General features: G+C 44.2%; 1 protein-coding gene across 3 annotated transcripts in view; it reads right to left on the reverse strand.

The window, feature by feature from the left end:
• Positions 1-11,403, reverse strand: part of PRKG2 (protein kinase cGMP-dependent 2) — a 30,358-nt gene extending 18,955 nt beyond the window's left edge. The window contains exons 1-2 of one of the 3 annotated variants that reach the window (XM_080399749.1): positions 11,296-11,403; positions 7,713-8,237 (exon numbers count right to left, since the gene is read on the reverse strand). In XM_080399749.1, coding sequence (XP_080255875.1) covers positions 7,713-8,224 — 512 coding nt within the window. In that variant the 5' untranslated portion in view covers positions 8,225-8,237; positions 11,296-11,403. Of the gene's footprint in view, positions 1-454 lie in introns of all 3 variants that reach the window. The other 2 variants (XM_080399750.1, XM_080399751.1) reach the window with 2 other exon arrangements.
• Between the last annotated feature and the right edge of the window lie 726 nt (positions 11,404-12,129).

The following is a 12,129-nucleotide window of genomic DNA, read 5'->3' on the forward strand; positions in this document are numbered from 1 at the left end:
CCTGAAAGTAAGAAACATGAAAGGTATGACTTTACATATCACTGCCCGTACAGGAATGGCAACCCGTTACAAAATCAGGTCCACTTTTCCGACATTCTAATACATTTTTTATAATATCCAGCAAAAACATAATACCAATGATAAGAACAAGGTTAAAGTCAACACAGATGGTACTAAGACCTCATGAAGAGTTTCTCCCTTGTGGTGAGGAAAGATGCAAGGAAAGAAAAGTATGCAAAAACAGGATTCACAGGTGCTGCTGTTAGGAAAATGTTAGAAGACATTGGTAGTGGAAAAAATGAAGCAAGTTGTAAACAAATGTGATCAAGAAAACGACTACAGAAAACTTCCCTTGCCACCTGCAAAATAACATTGATCCTGTGGCATTCCCCGTTCATAGTTGCTAAGCAAATTTATGATCAGGACATGATCGCAAGGTCAGCTTGCAATGTACCTGTTGAATGTTGTCCCAAAACTCACATAGTAAGTCCAGGATCCAGGAAAGGTGTGTGTGGAGGTGGAGGGTTCATGCTGATACCTCCCATATTGCTTCTTGCCCTCCATCCACTGCCCCGTAAAATTCTTTCCACCTCTCCTTTGCCCGCTTCCTTTGCCCAGATGACAACAAACAGCATAAATGGTCTTACCTGAGTAAAAATCCTGTAGTAGTCTGCTCATGTGGGATGCCAAATATACTGTCTCCTGAAGGATGACTAAACATAAGGGAACCTTCCCAAAGCAGGCCCTTTAGTGCTTTTAGGAGTTTTTAGGGCATAATCAGAAGTAAAAATATAACACAAAGGCTTGTGGATATAGGTATGCAGCCATTAATGCTGGACCTCTTTGCTTTCTAAAATTCAGCATTCAAGACAATAAACTTACACGATACACACTTTGTGATACTGTAACAAACTATACCCATCCCAAGCTGTTTTGTTAAAAAGTCTTTGGAAATGCTTCAGGGCACCTATAAAAGTCAGACAAAAGGCAGGTAAATCAGTGACCAAGGACTGGCCTGTCGGGGCCCTGAGGGCAGTAAAAGGCCTTAATTACCCTGATCAGCCTCACATGGGACCACCACCCATGCACCCTCTGCCCATCTGTCTTTATAACCTAAGCTTACGTCTGGGCATTCACTTCTTGCCTGAGCTATATTATAGAAATAATTGATTTGGTTTTGTCCTCTGGATGGGTATTGGCCTAGTTATTGTAAGTACTTTGTTTTAGTCTCTTGGTTACAGCTCACATCTGAGTGGTCTCTTCTTCTGCCAGACTCCTGGTGGACCCTGTTCTCACCACCCTGCTCTGCCTGTCCTGTCCACGCCTGGTGGGATGGTGCCTTGGTTAGTGAGGGCTTTGCCTGTGCTGCAGTCACCGCTGATTCACACACTCTTGCAGAGAAACTCTGTTCTTGCTGCTCCCCGAGACAGAGCCTCTGCACCACTTCCTGCAGCAGGCAATACACATAAATGGGGGAGTTGTAAAGGCAAGAACAGTCTATCTGAGCCACCGGTGGATGAGCCCAGTGGTTGGATTTTAAGAAGATGTGGAAAAATCAACAGTGGATGAATCCACTAATAATGACTAACTATCAGAGAGAAAGCTGGCTTACATCTGTACCAGGCAATCTATGAGCTCTGATTGACTTGTCTATGTTCTGGGTCAAGGGCTTCCTATAAAGCAGTGCCTTGAATCCATGCCAGAAATGAATGCAATTAAGCAACTACTGCACTGATGGAGCTTTTATGGACCTACTGAGTACTTTTCCTTTACTGCTGAAATGAAAGATAAATTCTGCCTTGAAGTCCCTGTGTTCTTAATATGTCTGTGTAAGGAAGCTATGCAACAAAATAAACACCCTAACAGCTTTCTGAGGCATTTAAGGCTCGCTCTTGCTTGTATTCATAGAACAATGCAAGGTTATCATCAAAACTAGATTATGTGGGGAAATCTCCTGAAGAAAATCCAGGAACAAACAATTAGTTAAAGCAAGTAAGCAGACTTACAATGTTACTAGCTGCATAATGAATGAAAATAAGTAAAGGTGATGAGATGAGGCAAGAAAAATAAAATCAGGTAGCTATGGTAAGGATTGTGTTTAGAAACAGAGATCATAACTTTGTTTCTGCTGAAAGCAACAGGGTTTTTAGAATATAATCTCTAACTTTGTTTTCTGCTAAAACCAACCTTGCTTATTTAATTCACCCTGGACTGCATCATGCATACAATACTACAATAAAATACAGTAATGGTTCATAAACTCATACGCAAAATGAGCACTAATACAGGACAGGAGGCTTTGCTGTTTTCAGAAAGTGCTGCTGCCCACAGAGTGAAGGACACATGAGTACAACAGCCACGGCTCAGGCTCCTGAATCAGCTGCTTAGTCATTTCATGTGCATCCAGCACAGTATCTATCTAACAGTTCTCTCTCCATTGTTTTCCTCAGCTTCCCCTATACCTGCCCCACTTTTGAGAACTGCTGCTGGAAATAACTAGATGTCCTGAAAGGACAGAAGACGTTTAATCCTGTATTGGTGCCAGTCACTGTCCTGATGACTACTACTGCATGGCTAAAAAGGGGGCGCACAGCTCCACAGAACTGTACTGGTGTTGAGATATTTCTTGGTCTTGCCACTAGCAGGACTTTCCTTCACTGCCCAGGGCCAGCTTTGCCATAGCACCCTCCTCCTGGTTTTGTTCCCCTCCCTGCTTTCAGCTCTTGTGAAAATGTTTCCCCTGCCTCTTTCAATGCATTCCCAGTCAATCATATGAAATAGCACTTGACACTTTAAGAAAGGCTTTTTTGTGAACAGGATTAGGTATTTATTCCTATCATAAGACAGATGTCATCTCATAGGTACAAGGGTACAAGATATACTTTGCAGAGCATTGCTTTCTCTTAATATACCCGTCTGCTACAATAAGAGATTTTTGGTTATCTGCTGTCATTGACTGGTAAAAGATATCAATGTCAAGTGTCAGAATAGTTTCTCCCCAAACAATAACGGCTGATAAGAGAACTGGGTCATGATCCTGAGCCCATAATGAAAAGGGACTTGATATAGACAACTTAAAGGCTGCTGATGGTGATAGCATGCTCTGGAAGGACACAGAAAAACGGAGAATCAAGTCCTATGGATACTGAGACACCCAGATACTTAACACAGCAAAGGATAAGAGATTAATTTTTTTTCCATTTGAAAGACTTGTTCGAGAGATCTGCTTTCATATACTGTGTTCAAGCTCAAATCTTTAGGCTTCAGTTAAATGTTCAATGCTCAAACTTCCATTAAGGAAAAACTCTTATTTTTGGAAATTGAGAGGATTTATCCAACTAGTTCAAGAGATGACATATATACATGAGAAAATATCCACTCATAGAGGATAGATCAAGAACGATTGAAAACTTCTAAAACTTTCATGAAAATTATTCATGCTGGGATACTCCACACAAAAGTATGGCACTTAAAATTCTGCTAAATGCATAGCATAAAATTGTGCCATTTGTTTTACAAATGTTTCTAAAAGGAACTAGTAACGCTCTGGACTCAATGCAAATTTAAGAATGTAGCATGGAGCTTCCCCTCCTTTTGAAACAGCTCTTCTCACAACTGCAGAACAACACTGTGCAATTGCCTTATGCAGAAGTGGGGCTGCACTAAGTCCTCTCTCTGTAAAGGGGAGGCAGCTACCTATACCAGTAACTCTGAGCACTGCTATGGACACTGTTAGGCTAAAGGATCAGTATTTTTTAATTACAGTAGACAGAATTCTGTAGACAGTGAAGGTGAGACATTGTCCTTACATGTATGCCAACTGTCTGACTTTGACCTGCTACAGTATTTACAGCCGAGGTAAGGAAGCGCAGTGTGTGCGCCTTCCAGCATTTGGTTGTCTCGTTAGCAAGGTGATGGTGGCTTAAACAAGTGTATGTGTATCATAGGCTTATCTAACGGAGGGGCACAGTAGTGCTACGTCTAAAACAGTTTTGTGGTGTTTTTTTTCACATCTGTTTGCTTCCAAACTGTTTCAAAATCAAACGATACTTTGGCCACTATTGCATCCAAAGATAATGTGCCCCCACCCCAGAAGTCTGAGCCAAGACCTTTCACTATTACTTGATTTATTGGAGAAAGCATAAATTCTTCGCTCTGTGACTACAATATATGTTGGTCTATGAAATACATCTTCTATAAGGGTAATTTAAAAAAGCATTCTGTCCAGGTCTAAGAATTGACACAGAGCAGAAGCTAACATTAAGCTGGCTGTGGCAGGAAAAAAATGTTAACTTGCAAATGAGAAATACTTTGGTATTCTGGTTTTGACTGTGATAGAGTTAATTTTCTTCTCAGAATCTGGTGCAGTGCTGTGTTTTGGATTGGGTGTAGGACGAATGTTGATAACATACTGATGTTTTTAGTTGTTGCTGGGTAACGTTTATACTAAGTCAAGGGCTTTTCAGTTTCTCAGGTCCAGCCAGCGAGAGGGCTGGAGGGGCACAAGAAATTGGGAGGGGACACAGCCAGGACAGCTGGCCTGAACTAGCCAAAGGGGTATTCCAGGCCATAGAATGTCAGGCTCAGTACATAAAGCTGGGGGAAGAAAGAGGAAAGTAGGGCGATGTTTGGAGTGATAGTATTTGTCTTCCCAAGTAACTGTTCTGTGGGATGGAGCCCAGCTTTCCTGGAGATGGCTGAGCACCTGCCTGCCCATGGGAAGTATTAAATGAATTCTTTGTTTCGCTTTGCTTGCGTGCACGGGTCTTGCTTTACTTATTAAACTGTCTTTATATCAACCCACAAGTTTTCTCACTTTTACTCTTCTGATTCTCTCCCCATCCCACTGTAGGAGGAAGTGAGCAAGTGGCTCTGTGGTACTTAGTTGCCAGTTGGGGTTAAACCACGACATTTGGGTATGAGTTCCAAGTTTTTTTTAAATTGATCACATCACAGGAACTGAGGGTTCATTAGTGTCTTGCATATGTATTAACTCATCACCCATACTTGCTGTACATAATCCAAGACGTCTAGTCTTTCAAAGCCTAAGGTATTTGAACAAAGTCACTTTGATCACTGCAAAGCAGATGACATGTACCCATTAATAAGGCAGATTTAAGTTTCAGAACCACAGCCAAAGGTTTCAAAGACATGAACTCCTGGAGATGGTCTAAACTGTATATAAACCCAAAACTAGTCTGAATTGTCTTTTACCTAACTACTTCAGGCAAAAAGAACGTTAATAGAAAGCATCACTAAAAAAATCCCAACAACAAGAAAACCCCCACCTGCTGAAACGCCAATAACACAAGACCATATTTCACTATTTAATTGTCTTCCTGACTACTGGACCACACTTGGACCTATATGTAAAACACAGAAAGATTACCACTTCATTTCTCACCAAGAGCTAAAGCTAGAAAATGGTCACTTGCAGAAAATGAAGTTTAAAAACACTGGGTAAAATATGAAGTTGAAGTTTAACAGTCCAAGAAAATATATTTGTAATGTCTGGAATGATCTACTGAATACTTAAGATACCCTAGAAATTACTTTTTCTAATGCCTCATGTTGAATTTAGCATCCACCAGTATTCCCAAGTCCTTTCCTGCAGGGCTGCTGCAAGGTATGTTTTTATTCAGTCATAATCCTGACTCCCATGAAAGATGCTGACATAAGTTCTTTAGTCAGTTACAAGTCACATATTTATGTTAAATTAATATTTTAGTATTAAAAATTGAAGATTTGGTTGTATGTCCAAAATGTTTTTACTTAGTTTCACACTGAAGCTTGAGAAGCAACTCCTTTTTTTGTATAGAACACATGGCAACTCTCTAATTCTAATTGCTCTGGCCAGGTTTGTACACTTCCTAGTGCTAGATAATCAAACAAATAAGGAGTTCCACTTCACTCTCAAATTACTTACTTTAAGGACAATAATTAGCAGACAAATCCAAGTTTAATGACCATTGTGGAAGACAAGAATTTAAATGAAAATTCAAGAGTGTGCAAGTACTAAGAAGAAGAAAGCAAAGCAGAATCACAGAAAAGCTGGAATGGGGAGAAGGGAGGAATGGTGTGCTCTTACTGCCAATGCAGTGCATGCTTAAGCGGTCAGTTGTTTCCAGAGGAGTATGCATCAGAATAAATTTAGGAATGGTGTGTTCTAAGTTGTTATAAATCTATGGGAGCCCTAGCAGTAACGATGACCATCTCTGAACCAGACTATAAGAGATGAAAGGAGGGGAGAGGAAGAGAACTGCTCCTTTACCCTGTTATGTTACACTAAATCTTTTAGAAAGACAAGAAAATAGAGACGGCATACAACAAAAAAGGAAATGTTTTTAGAAGTGCTGAGCCACTGAATCAAGAAGGAAAATTTCTAGGTCTGCTTCTATCACATGATCAGCATTACATTCAGATTATTTAAGCTACAATATGTGTTTTTCTTCTGAAAGGCAAAGTCTGTGCTGCACTTGGCTAATCAACTGGCTCTTCCCTTTGGTTCACTCCTCAATGCTGTTACAATTCTGCCTCTGAAAGCACTCCAGAAAAACAATCTGGTGGACTGCAGCACAAGGATCATGCCAAGAAGACAGGTAATTACAACAGAACACTTCTAAACCAAACAATTATTTAAACTGCTCAGGTACTTGTGATAAAAAATACAGTTCCCTTACTCTGGGAAAACACTGCTAGACAAAGTTTTCAGCTCCTTATGGTGACTCAGGCAGCCTTTCTAGTTCACAAGACAGCCTCTAATGTGCAGTGCTGGACATGACGGATGAGAAATCAAGTCTGCCAGCTCTCAGGTCTACTACAGTACAGCCTCAAACAAGCCATTAATTCTTAACAGAGTAATAAAGCTCCTCACAAGTCTGAGACACTGAAGCTGCTGGTTGAAGTGCAGATAGATTCTGGCTACCACTGTGTTAAAACAAATACTCAGGTTATGTCTACACTGCAAGGCAACAGAGGGTCTAAGGTATGTTTAAGGATACCAGTCTCATACCTCTGTCCACAAGGTCAGCTGCGACCATGGGTATTTTTGGCTCTTGTAGAGGCCAGAAGTATAATTGGATTCAAAGAGGAACAAGTAAATTTAGGTTCCTACACCATGACCATCAGAAGCTGGAGGGCAGGAGGAAGCTGCGAAGAGAATAATTGTACCATACAAAACATTTCCTCATATTTTGCACTAGACTGAGTCGAAACTGGGCTGAAAAACTTTGTATACAGCTCAGAGTTGGTGTCCATGCTGCATTTGGGAGAGCTAAGTTGGAGCCACCTGCTCCTTCCCAAGCCATCCATGCTATCAGAATAAGAATCCGAACCCACGTGAAGGCATCCAGCCTTCTGTTCATCAGTGCTCCAGAGTATAGCTTAAGCTGCAAGCACTAGTCAAACCTAGACCTGAGAAGAGGCTTATGTCCTGCTTAGCTGGCAGTAAAGATAAATCCCAAAGAGACTAACTAATTTCCTCAACTAAAATGCAGAGGCTACCCACCGCTCTCCATCTTCAAGTCTGCGGGACACAGATGATTCTTGGTTAAAGTTACACACAAACTCAACCAGCATCTAACTAACACAGTAACAAAGTCTGTTTAAAAAAGATGAATACTTGAATCTTGATTTATCACGAGGACAGGGTATCATTGTGATAAAAGTGGACCCTGTAACACAAGCATATAACCCCCCTGAAATGAGCTCACCTGGAATCCTTTCGGACTCTTGCTTTTTCAAACGAAAACGTAGCTTGCCTGTTCAAATCATATAGCTGTGTTGTCGGCTCTGCAGATACACCTTCCTTGGCTCCTCTCCTCCTATCAGCAGAGGCTTGAATCCTTGAAGCCACTTTAAATGGAGAAGGCTGAAGAGAGTGCTCTCCTTGAGTGCTAACAACATCCTGCAGCTTGTTCAACTGTATACACTTGCTCTGAAGTTCCTTGGTGAGTTCTGCTATCACCTTAGTCTGCATAGCCAAGTGCTCCTGAAGCTCAGCAACATGACTTTGACCCTCTTGCAACTCTTGATCTTTTCTCTTCAGCTCCTTTTCCAGTTCAAGCACCCTGCTGTAAAGAACATCAGCCTGCCCACTGATCACATTGATGCCTAGACCTGGGTCCTTCAAAAACTTATTGTTGCCAGCACAGCCAATAGAGAGGTTTGCTACATGTCTATCTGTCCGCCTCAAATGCTTGGGTTTCACTGATCCATTCCCCATTTTGTCCAGAAACCTAGGTGAGAAAATAAATTTGTGGTTTTATTTCATTCCCCAACAAGAAGAAAAAAAAAAAAATGAATGCAAATTAATGAATTTAGTATTTAACTGGCAGCTGACTTTGAGATAGACAACTATAGTAAACATAGTTGATTGTTTTCATCCTTTCCAGTACTGAAAGTCAGAGGAGTAAAAGGCAATGAGTAGGCTGGTGGAAACAAAGCAAAAGACTTGATGGCAACCAGTTCTTTTTTGTGAGTTGAAGAGATGTGTAAGCTCCTATCAGCCTTAGGAAGACAAACAAACAGCAGACAGACGACAAGCTTATGCTTTACTACTGAAGCAAGAGAACTTTTAGAAGAAAAAAAAGTTTGGGTCACTTCCCCAGTGAAGAATAATTATTGAGCACACAAACTAATTTGGCCAGTGGGGTGGGCGCATATGTGCCTCGCATAAAGGATATGTGATTGTCAAGCATACGTGTTAATAATTTTTTTAAATGACTTTAAGGGTTATGACCATAAAAGGACAGTCATACTGATCAGAACGGGAGTCTGGCTAGCTTGTAGACTATCTCCGGCCATGGCCATAAGCAGATGCCCGGGAAAGGGTATCAACAGGATGAGCATACAGGCTGCTTGACTGACATTTCAGATTTCCTGAGCCTGATATGCTTCATTTAATCCTCAAGGGATCTCTAACCCTAGTACTTGTCCCATTTCCCTACTTAACCCCTGTAAACTTCCTATCTGCAGACCCTGGCAGGACCCTAGCAAGAGTTGCACAGGTCTGCTTCTTGCATGAAGAACTACCTCCTTTTATTTGTTTCTTCAAGTACAACCAGGGATATCAAAGTCAGGAAAAGTAGTTTCACAAAGACTTACCTCTATTAACCTTTTCCATAGTATTTTGTAAATTCCTGTCCTACCTCTGTACCTGAACGTATGCCTGAATTCTTTCCCAGAATGACAGCTCCTAGCTTATTCAGTCCTTCCTTATACAGACATCACTCCAAAAGTTTGACTAATCTTGCTGTCTTTTTGCTGATGACAAATTCAGGGCAGCACAAAGTTAGACCTAATTTACTCCTACCAAGAACAGGCAGCTGGCACTGTTCCTGTAGCTCTCTTAATCATTTCAAACTGGCTCACATTTGTTAGCATTAACAGCAGCTACTGCTGTCAAGGAACAATTACCTTTCACAGAAAACTCCCCCCTTCCATGGTCTACTCGTGAAAAGTGACCAGAAAAAAAAGTTTCAACTTCTGTCAGAATACCTATGCTTCAAGCACTTGCTGCAATTAGCAGCCTTCAGCAGATTTGCAGTGACCCTACCTCCTTCCCTGGACACTATCTTTCGTAAATTTTATTGTATAATTTCAAGATGAGCAAGGAAGTATGTGCTGCTTAGGTCAGGCTGTATTAACTGCATAAGCTGAGGAGGGAAATACTCATGCATTGCTTTTGGGAGTCTAGTGTTCAACAATCACTAACTCCAAAATTAGTCTTGGGGAGTAATGCCTGCCTATAAATCCCATCAGTGGGCCACAACAGTGCTGGGTTACAGTTTGGTTTATTCAAGCCTAACGAGAGCTCCACCAGGAGAGGAGGAATGAGATGTACTGTCCCATCGAGCTTTTCCCAAAACCCCTGCTCAGGCTCTTGATGAACTCTGTTCAACTGTATCTTGCTGTTGCAAAAGACCACAGCACAGGAAATACCTGCCTTAGAACAGCAAATTGTTTCCTTGCACTCTGATTTTTGCCTCATCAAAAAGCTATTTTAATAACTTTTATAAAAGTTCTGTTGCACTAACTAGGCAATCATGCTGCTAGTGCCAATAGTAGGCTACAAAGTAGCTGTGAGTCTGCCTCATAAATGAAGTCCAACTTTTTCAGGTTGAACCCCAAGTGATGTGGCTTAAGTGAATCTATTTTACCATTTTATTGGACCCAGATAAGAATGTGCCCCTGACAAGGTACACTGATCAGGCAACAAGAAATAAATTGGGAAGCTTCAGCAATTTGCTATTACTAGCTAGTATAACCATAGTTTTAACAGATGCACAATTCGATTCTGGTTTGCGGCCTTCAGTGGGTTGGAATTGAAATACTTGACAAGGTAGCTCACACTGCAAATCTAGTTTTCCTTTCTTCCCAACTCTGTTTTGCTTATTGTGACTTTGCATAATATTTTTCTTTTGCTCCCATTTCCTGGATACACTTTGACAGCTGGTGCTTCAGCTTGATAACTAACAGGGTAGTATGTCAGAAATAAATTTGTATGGCACAGGAGAACGTAAACAAATTTCTGTGCCCCAGGGCACTGAAAACCCTACTATTTAGATGGCTTCCAGAAACAGGTTTACTGCATAAAGAGATGATGATCAAAGTTCATAATATAGCAACTGCACTGGAGAGAAAACATTAGGAACTTCTGCCTTCCCATTGTATATGTGCAATTAATCGTCAACATACAATGGAACCAGCAGTCAGATCTGACAGATCCCTATTTCCACACGGTGACCTTCGTTGGCTCCTAACATAGGAAACTCATGGCCAAGCATACAGCAGGAATCAAGGATTAAGACTGACAGGCACTCTAGCATTACAGTAGTTAATTCCAACAGAAAACTTAAAACCTTTTGCCCCCAGGGTCTGACCAATCCTTAGCCATAAGTAATGAGAAAAGGCAAAACCAGAGCATGCTCTGTGTTTGCTACCGGGCACCGCACACGCTCCTTCGAGGGGTCTGCCAGAGGCAGAGCGAGGCCAGCAGCCGGGTAGCCCCAAGCCCCACCGCAGACGAAGAGGATGCCCCCGCCCTCCCGCCGGGGTCCAGCGCCAGCGGCCGCCGAGCGCCGCCCGGACACCGGGAGCCCCTCGGGGCTGCGGGGTGCCGGTACCGCCGGGCCAGCACCGCCGCCGCGCCCCGCTGGAGCCCGGCGCCACCCCGGGGAGGCCGCGGCCGCCCCCCGGCTCCCCGCCCGCTGCGGCGCGGTCCCGGCCTCCCCAGGTCCCCGCCCGCACCCGCCGGCGCCTTCTCCGCGGTGGCGGCCCCGGGGCCGCCCTCACCTGCGCGCCGTGCTGGGCCGGGGCCCCGAGCCGAGCCGGGCCGGGCGGGCTGACGCTCCCGCGCTCGCTGCGGAGCCGGGGCGGGCGCCAACGCCGCTGCCCGCCGCGGGCGGTCGGGAGGTGCGGCGGGGGCGGGGGCGGCCGCGGCAGTGCCCGCCCGTCCCTCCCTCGGCGGTGCGGGGCTGCGGGGGCGCCGGGCTGCGCTCCGCCCGGGGAGAGGCAGCGGCGGGCAGCGTGCGCGGAGCCGCCGGTGCGGGGTCGGGCTCGGCAGGGAGGCGGATACCCCGTCCCAGGCGGCCAGGGACGAGGCGAGCTCCTCAGCCCGTTCTGCTTCCCACGGAGGTGACTGCGGTGCCCAGCTGACAGCGAGCTTGCTCTCCCCTACCCTTTGAAGTGGCCCTGGCGGGACCGCCTGCCACAGGGAGCCTGCAGCCCTGCTCTCTGGAGCTGACCCCCGGCACCACCGCCCAGCCCTCCTGCGTGGTCCCTCGCGTGTCCCGGGGTCTGTCCTCACCCAGACTGGAGAGCTCAGCTCCCCCGGAACGCAGCGCTGCCTCTGTTCAGCAGTGACTCTTGGCAGAGTACAGGTTTCACAAGGGCTGCTCTCTCCTGGCACATCTCCTTATGGTGATCCAAAACAGCTGTCTTCAAATCAAGGATTGTTAGGCCCAAGCGGCCTGCCATGAGTGAAAAGATTTTACAACAGCTGAAGATGGCATGCACACCTCTCTGACTGATGCTGTCACGCAGACTCAGTCTGACCCCAACCTGTAGCTAATGGCTTTCCAATTTTCTCCTCTACACTTGCCCTCTCCTTCTAAGACTGTCTCTACA

The sequence above is a fragment of the Falco punctatus genome, assembly GCF_963210335.1.
Source record: "Falco punctatus genome assembly, chromosome: 1".
Classification (NCBI taxonomy): domain Eukaryota; kingdom Metazoa; phylum Chordata; class Aves; order Falconiformes; family Falconidae; genus Falco; species Falco punctatus.